The following is a 13,970-nucleotide window of genomic DNA, read 5'->3' on the forward strand; positions in this document are numbered from 1 at the left end:
TGCCCTAGGGTTTGCTATGGGAGGCAGCTATTGGCTGTTCGTTTGATAGTGTAGCTGAGAATAACCACCAACCACGGGCAGGGTGCCCCTCCACACGGTTACCACAGCAACCCCATAAATGCAACGCAGGGACCATGTGGCAACACCGGTTTGAGTGTAAGCAAGGAAACGTAGCCCTTATAAAAGCTCATTAAACCGAAATGAGTCCATCACTCGAGGGTCTTCCATATTTTGAATCTAACAATCTAAAGGTGAGAGTTCCTGGTCACATCATTCATATTCGTTTTATATTTTAATGTCTTGACGTCACTGATAATTGAGGGCAACGCTATGGGGCATCACTGAGCTAAGATCTTGACGACGTGAGGCCAGAGGATCTCATTATCCAACAGGTCCCTACTTCAGACAGCCCCAGGAGCACAGCCAGCATCATTAAATCAGAAATCCACTGCTTCTAACCACTGATGCCAAACTGCTATTAGGTCAGAAGCAGAGAGCGCTGCTTTAGTTCTTAATGAAGTGTTATTACCGAATAGAATCTATTGGAAACTGTAGGCTATATCTGGAACAAATCCAAGCCAACATGCAAGCATTTCCCATAATTAAAAGATGGCTCTGAGAGGTAACCAATGCATTACGGCCAAAGACTTGACTCTTACCTTGGCAGGTGAAGCATTTGATGTGGAAGTGGACATGTTGCACTCGTACCACCTCTCCTTTGCACACCTCCCGGCAGCGAAAGCAGTGGATTGGTCCAGAGCTCCGTTCACTGTTGCACGAGCTTTGCTGATAGGGTACTATTGGGGAAAAGACAAAAAGGCAATAAGTAACGGACATGAGAAGACCATATCGTTATTGGCTGATATTAGACTTTATAATGTTGTGATGCCTAAATTGACTATTGGTTTTAATTTACAATAAAAATGTACAATGATTTATTTAGTCTCTAAATAAATCATTATAAATGCTAAAACAAAGTAGTATAGTATTTTAACATTTACCATTACACAGAAATAATTATAGCCTTATCAAGATTGGCCAGAATTTTTATATTGGTGCATTGATGTATTTTCTATTGTTAAACCAAAAGTACCCTCAAATAATAGGTCTGAGGGTTACATAAATAATTTCCTTTGCTCTCTCTCTCTTTCTCTGTATTGATGGCTGGATGTTTTGTGCTGATTGTTCTCCTATTAAAGATGCATAACAGGCATTCAAACACTTAGCCAGTGAATAAATCAATTATTGTGCAATCACTGTAGCAACTGTTGTTCTTGCTTTAGTCTAAAAGGATTTAACTGGGGGAAAATGTCGAAAACAGCAAGGGCACATGCATGCCCTACTACCCTGATCTCCATTATTTCAGCTACAATGCTGGCAACAGGGCAGAGCTGCCAGGCCTGCGATCAGATTTATCTGAGAAAGAGAGCCATGGTGACAGCCAGGAACAAGCATTCAAAAACTAACTGACCTGGTAAAGCACACTGGAAACTAGGGTTTAATGAGGGTTTTATGTGCATGTTGGATAAGACAAATGTAATCAGCAAGCAAAGTGTCAAGTCAGGAAGTGATACTGATCAGAAAACTTATTTTTCCAACAATAAATCATGCTTATCAATGTGCCCTCACCTGAACCTGAGTTATTAGGGATGCACCAATATTAAATTTCTGGCCGACAAAAATAAGTCAATAAATATTTTCACGTTATAGCAGATAAACGATAAATGGCCGGCACTGTAATTTGATACTTGCCAAATATATTAAAACAAGACAACTACAATCAAGTGAAATTAAAAGTGAAAATAGGCACTTAGGAACGTAAGAAATTGGACATTATAGTGAATAGAATACAAAAAATCTATTCAATTTGATATCTGCTACATTTAACAGTGTTAATAAATAAAAATATGAATAACTAGAAATTATTATTATAAGTAAGTATTATCAAAATATCTATGCAACAAACAGTTTATTGGTAAAATGGTCGTGTATCTCATTCTGTGGGCTGAAAACATTTTCAATGCAAAAAAAAATGTCTTGTACTAGAAGATATTGAATTTCAATACTATTTATTTTGTCAAAAAAAAAAAACACTTATAACTAAAATCAATAATTTAAGATCAAGCATCACAACAACAGAATGAACAGAATACAAAAAAATATATTCATTTTGAGATTTGCTAAAGATTATATTTAACAGTGTTATTAAATTACAAAAAATCCAAATATCTGTATGATAAGTACATATAGCATATTGGTAAACTGGTCAAGCATCTGAGGGCTTTAAAGAGCATTTTCACTGCAACAAACAATGTTTTGTACTAGAAGATTACTTCGCATATTTTCAGTCTATTGGAATAGAGAGTTTCATTGACTTTTCTTCATCCACAGCTGAAGAACAATGATCCATTAATGCTGTTATGCCTCCTCCAGTGGCTCAATCTCACACTGATAATATTGTGAGCACTTATTCTTTTGGCAGAGCAACACGCTGCCTGGCCGACTTCCAGAGCTCTTTTCTGAATTCTGTGTGTGGCCCTCAGCTCTGCGAGCCAACGGTCTTTTGTCAGTGAAGAGTGCAGTAAAGTCATGACGCTGTTAAAAGCAGATAACAGCCACAAAAGAGCAAATAAGAGATGTTTTGCAATATCACAAAACCAGAAGCATTTATGGTAATGTGTGAGAGCTATTTTCCCCAAAGCATTGCTAGACTGTGAGCTCCCCATAAGCTTTCACATAACACTCAAATAAACAGAGGTGACAGCTCAAAAGAGAATAAACTTCATGCCGTTAAAAGACAATAATGTCTTTCAGGAATCATTCACCTGTCATTTATGGGTGTCGCTGTGCTGGAAGCCCACTTGCAAGAGGGGCCTATGGATGGGTGTAAACAGGCTGTGTAATCCCTGCTATACCACATGCACAGATCAGGGGAGGACATGCACAAAGGATTAAAGTTTTTAATGGCTCCTACATTAGATACCTTTCATTCATGCTTTAGTATTAGTAGAAAGTATTCCTGTAATAGAGGCTAAAATCTATATTCAAATTAATTCAGGTTTTAAGAAGGAAACTGTCTATTATTGATACTTACTTGACAGTCTTCTCAGTTAAAATAAAAACAACAAATCCCCAAACCCCAAAATAGGTCACTCTTGAGTTGTCTTACAGTTTCAATGGTTTAAACATGTTGCCACAAATTCCTCTCGGTTTGCACAAAAAAAAACAAAAAAAACTGAGTTATACTCTCTCTCTCAATAAATACATAAATAATTAAAATGCTGAATGTACAAAAAGGTAGATTCAAAGAAGCCTAGTTCTTCAGAGAAACTTTAGAGCACTGATATTGAGCAATATATAGCAAAAGGGCCGGTTACATCCGATGCAAGGTGTAAGGTGATAACCACAGGACCTAAGGGGCCACTGCTATTTCTGCCCTCAGCAGAGGAGTCTCCTACGGATTATAGTCACACAGGATTGTGGGAGAGTGGAGGTGACAAGGCTGCTCTCAATTCCTCCATAGCCAGGCAGAAGAGAGGTGTAAACAAGACCTTGTGGCCAGACAGAGTCCACTTATCCTTCACAGTAATGAGCACCGAGTGAAGACCTTTAAATCCAGTGATAAAATTAATGGCTAAGTAACACTCCTGTTTCCTTAGTAGAGCCAGAACTCTTACTTGCGACAAGAATAATTCTGACCAGTTCTAATTGTGTTTTTGGTGGTTGTTAACAGCATAGTTTACTTAAAATAACAAATGTATAAATGTACAACAAATAATATATTCATTCCACATATCTAAAACAATATAGAATCTGATATTTTTATCATTTACTGTGATAAATTTGGCTGCAAAATCTGATGGGATAAAAATATAAATATATGGCTTAACAAATAGGGTATCTATCATGCAAAAGTTTGGGGCCGGACTCTGTAAGATTTTTAATATTTTTTAAAAGTCTCGAGGCTGCATTTATTTGATCACTAATATTAAAAACAATAATATTGAGAAATATTATTGAAATTTAAAATACATCTTTTCTATTTAAAAGTATTTTACATTTTATTTTTTTATTTTATGGCAAAGCTGAATTTTTAACTCCAGTCTTCAGTGTCACATGATCATTCAGAAATTATTCTAATACGCTGATTTGCTGCTCAAGAAACATTTCTTATTATTGTCAATGTTTAAACCAGTTATGCAGCTTAAAAATTTGTGGAAACTGTGATCCTGATTATATATATATATATATATATATATATATATATATATATATATGAATAAAAGTTACTGACCTCTAACTTTTGAATGTGTATATCTTAAAAAGTAACACAATTTGTTAAGCCATTATTTAATTTGAATGACCTTTCATTACTTTAAATCTTTGTTCTCATTACAAATCCTTATATTGTTTGTTACTGTTAATTCCTCTGTTATAGGTTTAAAAAGAACATCATAATCGTTCAACACCCACTGGAACCTGCTTAAGAAAAGTGGGAGTTGGAAATCAGGTATTTGGGGTACGTTTACACAACGACGATTTGCTAAAAACAGAACCGTTTTTTCCTTTGCGATTTTCACGTACAGACGACAATGTTCACGAGTTCACACTTACATACAATTAGAGTGGATAAGGTTTAATGCGTATTTGGCGTGCTGTCCGGGGGGAGGGCTCCGAGCTCGGAGTTTGGCCCGAACCCAGAGTACTCCCCCCTATGTAAGTGTTTAGGACTGGAAGTGTGGAGAAGGGGCGGTGGAGGGATGCTGCTAAACTATCAATGGAGTGAGGTGAGATTGCTGAATCTATATATACCTCTTATCAGTGATTGCTGAGTGCACTCCACTCGTGTTAATTAACTGAACGTGCTCCTCCCTAACTTTGTTAATAAAACATCATTTGTCAAAACAATCCCCATTCACAACGATCCGTGAAAACGACTAAAAACACTGTATTATGCTGCCAGCCCAGTAGTGCCATTGCCAGAGAAACAAGCGCGCTGCTATCTTTAGAATTTCGTGTTTGAACTTCCGTTTTGCTGTAGCTCTGTACAGTTCTATAGCATCGCTGTGAAAGAGTAATTAGCTGGTGAAGTGGATTTGTTGTAGAGTTAACGAAAGTTATCAAGAGCATTATAATGTTTGAAACAGATGTCGTAACAAATGTCAGTAGACCGGGTCAATTTTAAAACGAGCGGTTCATTAATTAATCCATACGATCTTTCATGTTGTGGAAATACAAACCGGAAGACAGAACACAACGCTTGCAGTGATAAAAAGGGGTGGGGCTACATAAGGTCTATAGACTGAACTTTTTCACAAATTTGTATTTTTGTAGTTTACAATTTTGAAACTTATTTTCAAAAGTTTGCATTTTCAGGCCCCCAAAATGGAGTTGTCGTGACTCGTGTAAATGCTCGGCCAAAACGCATGAAAAGTTTTCCGTTTTTAGTTGAAAACAGTGTCGTATAAACTGCCCCTTAGAGAATTCAAAAACCTGTTTGCAGTACAGTAGTAGACATGGGCCTCTGGAGAACCTGACTAAATTTGATATATGACTACTGCTACATTCAAGCCAACGCTGCTGTAGCGACAGGAGCTGAACTGACCCTGTCAGAAAAATTATCACTCAAACCAGCCAAACACAAGGTCAGACAGAATGAGGTCTGAGGGCCTCAAGGACTTGCTCCGGACTTCGATCTGCTCTCAGGGTTACTAATGATTTGGGATTTCAACTAAGTTTAGAGAAATGTGTTGGGTCAGGGTCACTGGATGAACATCCCTAGTGTCACTCTATGAGTTATCTCCTTCATGACCAGTAGATGATTCCTTGGATTATTTAATGGAGAGCAGCAAAAGCCTTTAGTCAGTTGCAATTTAGCATTGCTCATTGAGTAGAGATAGACGACACTGTACAGGAAACCAAATATTCTGGGTTATAAGCTTGGCCCACTATAACTGAGCTTGCCAAAATCACTCTGATAGGAACTGGGCTGACTGGACTGATAGAAACTGGAGACTGTAGAGAAGATAAATAACAAAGAAGAGCACAAAATCTATTTAAGAAAATGCCATCCTTAGCGGGTTATAAAATAAAAACAGTTAAAAACAGTTAAAACCATTCCCATGTATGCAAATATCTGTTTGTCAAAGCTAAGTTTCTAATTAAGTAGCAGTTTCTTTTCCATTGTTATAATAGCAATGCGCCACAATCCAGTCAGCACATCCAGACACTATAGAGGGGTTTCACGACGCGTCATCAATCCGGAAGTCGGCCATTTTGGAGGCACAGAACGTGAATAATGCCACTGAACTGAATGGACTCGCAAATTTGGCTGATTATTGCTGCTGAAAAATGGTCGAGTTTTTGTCTGTACCAATCGGTCACATCGGGAAAAAACATGTCGAGTGCTATAGACTGTCAAAAGTTAAAGAGAAGAGTGCAAAAAACTGATGAAAGAAGGCGTTTGTGGTTGAGAGAGGTACAGCATCAGACACATGTAAATGAAGCGTTGACTATGGCTAAAATGTCGACGCAGTTAATGTTAACTATGGCTACATTCACACTGTCAGTCCAAATCCGATTATTTTTGTATCAAATTGGAATCTGATCTAAAATGATGTCCACACTGTGTATCGCAACTGTTCAGATCCGACGTGTGTGTCCATGCATGTTATTTGGTAATATGGCAATGACTTTGCGTTGATGGAGGGGTTGCATTTGCAATATAATGTTAGATGTTGTCTTTTTTAAATGTTACAACATGGAAATGTGTATAGCCGACGCGCTGGACTACTACGGCAGAACTGTAGGAGGCTGGCATATAACGTTAGCTACTGCTTTTTTCCCACGCTCGTCTGCGCCGGTTTCAGAAATAATATTTTTCTGCGCGTCCGGCACTTTGCAACAACACAGCATTGTTTCGGCAGTGACTTTCAGCATGTTTCCTATAAATTACGTTTGCATTTTAAGACATACCACGCGAAATCCGAGCGTTCAGACTGAGTTGATGTCCTGATATGTGATTTGAATAGGATTTCAAACCACATATGGATGTAACTTGAAACGAATTTCATGTGCTTTTTTGGACTGACAATCTGAACGTATCTTATTTCGGGATAATAAATAGATGGAAGAATTGCAGTAATGTTACGTGCTAGAGAAGCTAACTCGTTCGGATCTTTAGCAGCTACCACATAATGTGACCACATAAAACATATTAACTTTAGTTTGTCAAAATGTTTCGCTCTGTCCTGCTTCCCAAGTCCTTCTCTATATGATTTCGCACCTACCACGTGTTTTTTCCGTGGTTTATTAGTGTAACAATGTGTTCAGTAGTACATGAACAGTGCAATCCATGCTGTTGTTTACATCCGAGTGCCTCCATAATGGCCGCGCATCCGGGTTACCGCCCAGAACGTGACGTTGGTGAAACCCCTCTATAGGTAGTACTCTTTCCCTGTAAAAAACAACAACAAAAAAAACACTTTCTATAGCATGTGTCTTGCAGATGTTGTACAGGACTGACAGTGAAAAGCCACTCTGTCTGTGTCCATCTACTGGCTTTCATTTCTGCATGGTCCTATAGAATGAGCTCCATCAAACATATTGGCCTGTATATGTAAGGGGAAATGCATGGAGAATTAAATCTTTAGAAAGGATCTGTAGGAAATTCAACCTTGACAAGTGTTAATATGATAGTGTTTCTCTTTTGTTCCCAGTGCTGCTAAATCATAACGTTGGGCTACAGGAATGACAAATGGGTGCTGACACTGAGCCGGACTGCACTCCAGATGGAATGAGAGTGTGTTTACGGTGCCATAGTGGGTCTACGTCAGAGTAGCATCAAGAGTAGCATCAAGACAGATGCATAGTGCATAAAATTTTATCAGTGGAGCCACCATCATAACTGGGCAATTTTTAAGTTCGTAGCCTCCACTTTACAACAATGTCATAAAATAATCATTTTGGGTTCCCCAAAGAACCTTTCAGTGAACAGTTCTCAAAAGAACCCTTTTTAAAAGAAGACTTTTTCCCATATTAATAACCTTTTCTGTAAAAAGGTTCTTCGTGGAACACTACATTCCAATTAAAAACTTTACAAGTCAATCCTGCATATAATTTATAAAGCAATTTTTGTGATTAATAGAGGGCTTTGTCATAATGACAGTAAATTAATCCAATGTTTTCTTTTATGAGCAGATAACACAAACTTATTCTATATGCTAATATCATGACAGTTAATTAAATTGCTTTTGTTTGTTCCTAATATTGATTCATGCTCATTTTATTATCAACAGAAAGATTTTTTCAGATGGCTGTAAAGGCTAAAAAGGGTGCTGTGTTTACAGATAACTGTTGGTGTTTATGAGGTCTGAACACTGAAGGGCGAGCCGGGTTCCACTTCGTTGCTCTCCACAGGGCAGGCATGACAGGACAGTGGTGACAGAGGCACTTCTGTAAAAGTGTGTGCTAGCGTGTGATTAATGTGAGGGATGCTGAGTCGCGAATGCTGACAGGAGGAGCAGGGTAGGACAACTTCAGGAACCTTAGGCTGGACTCACAGTCACATTCATTGGCAGATTGTTACATCACTTAAATAATATTCATGAGCCAGGATTTTATGTACCCCCACTCTCCTTTTCTAATCCTTCCCTACGCCCTTCCTAATAAACAATCACTATCTATCACTTACTAATCTTTAAGGCACAGAAATCTTTGATATTCACTCTACTGAAGGCAGGAGAATCAAACAGGAGAACAAAGAGAAATAAAGACAGAAAGCACAGGGAATGGAGAACAGATTGAGGGAGCATTCCGCTACTCACTTGTCTGTCTGTTTTCTCAGTGGTGCAGAAAATAGAGGGCAGTTGATAATGGCAGTTGACCATAAGAAACGTAGGGAGCAGCAAATGAAGAGAGACCAAGTGACCTCTGTGTAATTGCTCAGCATTTTCACTGGCTTAAGGCTATCATGCCCAATGTAGTGTTCAACACGCCATTGTGCACGGTTACTGCTCCATTCAAATGCCATGTGTCTGCATGAGTGGCTAAATCAGGTAAGTTTGAGACTTGGTGTCAGTAGACTTTCTACAAAAAAAAAAAGAGCATGTCTATTTGCGAAGTAAAAAATGTTTGATTAGGCTATGTCATGAGCTTTACGTGAATGTTCTGCAAAACACTCCAGGTCTCTTGGACCAGGCATGTCTGTTGTTGGTAGCTCTCCAGCTAGCCCTTTTTTGCCATGGGACACAGCTCGGCCACTGCACTCATTCCCTTGCCATCTGTCTGCATTTTAAAACACTTGCTCTCCATACGGTAACACGCTGGTAGCAGCCCCATCCCCAGCTGACAGGCAAAATGCTTTAAAAGAATGAATAAGGCAAGCTCAATTGGCTGATGTGACATTGTTTTATCAGAGTGAGCTGGTGCTGTGAGCTGTGTGTCCTGAACTAAGGGGTGGATTAGTTCAGAGAGTGGGACACATGTGGCCAAAGCTTGTCCGTCCGCTCATCAGCTGAGAATGCAATTTAACGGCTTGCTGCAAGAATGCAAACCATTTCTAATCACAGAACAGCAAGGCATTTGCCAAGTACGCACAAACAAACAGGAAAACAGCTCTGTTTTTAAAGTTCTGCTGAACATTTCTCATAAAAGAATCATTATTTATGAGATGTAGCGGTCATGCTCTTGCAGCATCAGCTGACTGAAGCACAAGCCTCAAAGGAGAGCTGGTCACCAACATGATCTTGCACTGGCCACCTCTCTGTTTTTTTATTCTCTGTTGGTGTGTGTCTTTTCATCTAACAGATTTATACAGCATGTAATCAGAAATAATGATTTCATTTAATGCTTTTATGATTGGATGAGAGCTAAATGAATGCAGCCAAGCATATCTGACTGGCACCAAACTGGACCCACTGGTCACCAGAGTATGTCTAAGTTTTCATAACATCCTTTCACATCTCCAAATTGGCAGGATAATTTTCTACAGCTTTTTCAGTTCAGTTCAGCTTGTGCAAAACGGTCAGACTAGTTGAAATATCAACTTCATCAAATGTATTTGATGACCAAAGTCAGTTTTGAAGGAATGACAGTCCTACTCATCAATCCTGAGCAGAAGACTCATTTGTAACTCTGAATAATAATAACAATTATTATTATCATTATTATTGTTGTTATTGATAAAATAGCATTATATTTATAAGAGAAAAGAAAGAAATAATTATTATTAATAGCCTATTATTATCTTTTTATATTCGGCTATTATTACAATTATTATCATTATTTCAAATACTTGATTCAGTGAGAATGTCTTTGGGACATGCCAGGAGCAAGAAGTCAAACGCTTGAATAAGACACCGGAATAAGACAAACTGCTCTAATTTTACAAGGTCAAGATAAAGTTTATTTATTTTACCTTAAATTTAGATTTCTATCTACTTCGGTTATTTTGCATTAGTAGTATATCATTAATCTTTGCAATTAGACCAAGGTAACAATGGCAAGAATTTACTCACCACTCGTGCTCATGATGCTGAGACAATAATCCAAGAGTAAATTTTAATATCCAGACAACAGCAGTCGCCTATTGTTCAACCGATACAATCCAGTTATTGAGCCTCAGCTTGTAGTCAGAGTCGAACCGTTAGAGTGGGATAAAAACTCGAGGAATAATTCATACAAATTGTAAAGCTCCCAATGGGGGGCAGTGATCAATTGGTTAATAATGGGAACGGTGGGCTTAAAGTAGCTACTGCACCCCGTGAGTGCAGGGCGGACGACCGACCTGAAATAAAGCGGAATGTTGCCTAGTCACATTCCATGATCTGCTGGCGTTTCTCGAGTATAGCCTGAGATAGTGCTGAGCAGTGTTGCGTACAGTGGACGAGGCGCTGTCACTGTACTCTCGCGCTCGCATCTATGGAAGCGCGCGCCGGGGTGACGTCAGGCAAGCGAGCGCAGAGCAGCGTGTTTCCTCACACCCATCCACAATGCAAGCGCGCGCAGCTCTGCTAAACAGATTTGTTGATTGTAATGGCAGCGCTCTGTTTTTGTCGCTTGCAGCGAAATTGAGGTGTGAGGTCATGCAGGGGGAAAGTTAAAGTGCAGGGTGGGTTTTCACAGATTACGGCATTTACTGTATATGGATGTATAGCGCCCTCTTATGCAGAGTTAGAAAAAACACAATGTAAATAGGCTACAGTAGACAAATTGGATTAATTTAGGAACCTGCCCGCTAACAAAAGCTTCTTACTATGAAAATAATTAGCCCGTTTGGAGCCGAATTATGTTCCAGAGAAAGACATATGACCACGCTATAAATGTAAATTATAATAAATTTTAGTTTGACGTGATGCTCATTAATTAAGACAAACTGATGAAGGCCTAAAGATTTAAACATTGTTAACTGCACGATGTTAGGCTGTTTTTTTTTTTTTTTTTACTATTGACAATATGTTTTCAATTAGGCTATATAGCCTACTATATATTTTCTACTGGGCAATGGTGAAATTATAAAAAAAAAAAAAAAATTTGTATGTGTTTTTTTTAGAGCCAATACAAAAACTTACTTGACTACCCTGAGAAATATTTACTGGAGACTTACTAATTGTTTTATAAATAAACAAATAAAATAAAGATGACATGCTAACTTACTGATTTTTTTTAATTGGCATTTGTTATTAAAGTCATTTCAAATCAAGGTCAGTGAAGAAAACCTCTTTCCTGGCAATCTGCCATTTATTTTACTCTTGGTGTACACTAGTAGTCACTCTTTCATCACTTTATGTCTCGCTTATTGCACAACCTCACTAATCAACCCAGTATTCATTCCTTTCTGAAAGAAAAATATATTCACTCTGAATATACTGTAGCCAACAAAGAGATAATAAGAAGCATGACTAACTTTACACCAGTGCTATTTAGAAAAGTTATAATTCACAAGTTCTCTGTTTGTTCAACAGAATACTCATAGACCCATAAAACTGCTCTGCACCTTAATGGCAAATCTTCTTTTTTCCCCATTATTATTCTGTATTCAAAAAAGCCCTGACCTATGTGGAGGCAGACAGGCGTTTGGATCAAACAGGAAGTCTCTTATTTGCAGATTGTTCTCTTTTGTTCGTCCTAACCTAATGTGTGTTACGAGTATTTTACTGACATGTGTGTATACAAAAACAAGTGCCAAGAGGAAACTGCACAATGGAGGGATGTGACAGGCGCCTCGCACACTTTCTTCCTCTCTCAGTCTGTCTATCTAACTCCAAATGCTCTCTCTGCTTCGCTCTTCTCTTTGCCTGACCATGCATTGCTCTCGGTCTGACAGTCAGATATTTTGACAGGGCCATAAGGTTAGTGTCTGAGACAGACAGTGTAAGCAGTCAGCATTGTTCTGCCTGTCATCGCATCAGCACTTCTTCACTCCCCTCCCATCTAAAGGAGTACTTCATAGATATGTTGTTACATATCACATTTCATCTTTTAAGCCTATTCTGATCACCTGTTTGAAAGTCTATGTAGCCTAGGTCAAATCACTAGCCAGATATCAGTTATCTGTCAGGCGTGTGCCATTTATCACATGACATGATTAAATGAGCATAATTAAATGTACTGACTCACGCCACACAATCAGGGATCATTTAAAAGGTATATTTCATTCACAGATGTTTGTCATAGAATTTTATAACCTGCATAGCTTTGGTTTTACAACCTGCATATCTTTACTGGAGTGTGCGCACAATGCAATCTGTACCAGGAATATGGTATGTATATTTTCAGCGGATGTCGTGGGCCGCTGTTAGTAAGGGTATATATACTGGATTTACCCTTGTACTGAAATACGACAGAGTCCTCAACAACAGGAAGTAGCTCTTCCTTAGGGCACTGGTACAAAGGGGCACTGGAACGCAGTGCCTCCCTGAACTGCCCCCACTGAGAGCTGCCCTGGGGTAGGCTATATTTACTAGCCAGAGCTTTATTAGCCTTTTATTAGTTTTTGCTACACAAAATGCAGTTTGTATTAAAGGGTATTTTCAAGGATGAGCTCCCCAAAAATTCAAGTTGTATCCTAATGTCGTTCCAAACCCGTATTACTTTTTTCACTTGTGAAACAAACATTTGAATATACAGAAAAATCGTAAATATGTATCTTTAAATTGTTCTTAATTTAATTTTATTTCTTTTTTATTTCTTTGGGGTTTTTTTAGCAGGGAAAACCAAAGAAATAGTTCACACAAAAATTAAAATTGTGTCAGTGATTTGAATTCGAGACCCATAAACTTTCTTTTCAATGAACCTGTTGATCCACAAATCATACTAAATCCACTTTATGAATTAGACAAACTGGTTCCTGATTTAAACTCACTGACTCACTGTTTACACTGGTTCAAATTGGTTCACATTTAAGTTCAGTTTTGAATTTCATTTCTATACCTCGCCTGATTCTGTTTACACTAATGCTCATCAATGTGCACTACACTGAATGAAGTATGATGACATACTGTATACTAAACACAAACTGCCAATATTTTTAATTCATTATTTAACGATAATGCAAGCCGAAAGTGGCTGTTAGCCTGAACTGCAACCAAATATCTGAGTCAGTGAGCTGAACTCTGATCAGCCTAATTGATGAGTGAATCATTTTTTGTCCAAATTGTGGCTCAACCTGTTTGATGAAAAGAAAATGACGAATCGTTCATGGCTCCTGAGTTCAAATCACTGACTCATCTTTTTTTTTAAACAGAAAGTGTACACTGATTACTGAAGTATATTCTGTATTGTGATGTATGATATTCACAAAGTGCAAATATTTAAGTTGTTATTTAAGTTTTTTTTTTTTGATAATACTATAGCCCAATGTAATCTGTAAACCCAAACTGTAATCAAATCACTGAGTCAGTGAGTTGAACATGAGAACCCGGTCAGTCTGATTCAGGAGCGAATCCGCTTTGTGGATTAAATGTTTGTTG

At 38.2% G+C, this 13,970-nt stretch overlaps 1 protein-coding gene across 5 annotated transcripts in view; it reads right to left on the minus strand.

Annotated features, from left to right (window-relative positions):
* The window catches only part of ablim3 (actin binding LIM protein family, member 3), a 76,107-nt gene extending 65,051 nt beyond the window's left edge, over positions 1–11,056 (minus strand). For 3 of the 5 annotated variants that reach the window (XM_056261800.1, XM_056261799.1, XM_056261798.1), the window contains exons 1-2: positions 10,518–11,056; positions 660–797 (exon numbers count right to left, since the gene is read on the minus strand). In XM_056261800.1, coding sequence (XP_056117775.1) covers positions 660–797; positions 10,518–10,530 — 151 coding nt within the window. In that variant the 5' untranslated portion in view covers positions 10,531–11,056. The remainder of the gene's footprint in view (positions 1–659; positions 798–10,517) is intronic. The other 2 variants (XM_056261801.1, XM_056261797.1) reach the window with 1 other exon arrangement.
* Between the last annotated feature and the right edge of the window lie 2,914 nt (positions 11,057–13,970).

This window comes from Rhinichthys klamathensis, unplaced genomic scaffold, assembly GCF_029890125.1.
Source record: "Rhinichthys klamathensis goyatoka isolate OS25496 unplaced genomic scaffold, OSU_Roscu_1.1 h1tg000186l_1, whole genome shotgun sequence".
Classification (NCBI taxonomy): Eukaryota; Metazoa; Chordata; class Actinopteri; order Cypriniformes; family Leuciscidae; genus Rhinichthys; species Rhinichthys klamathensis.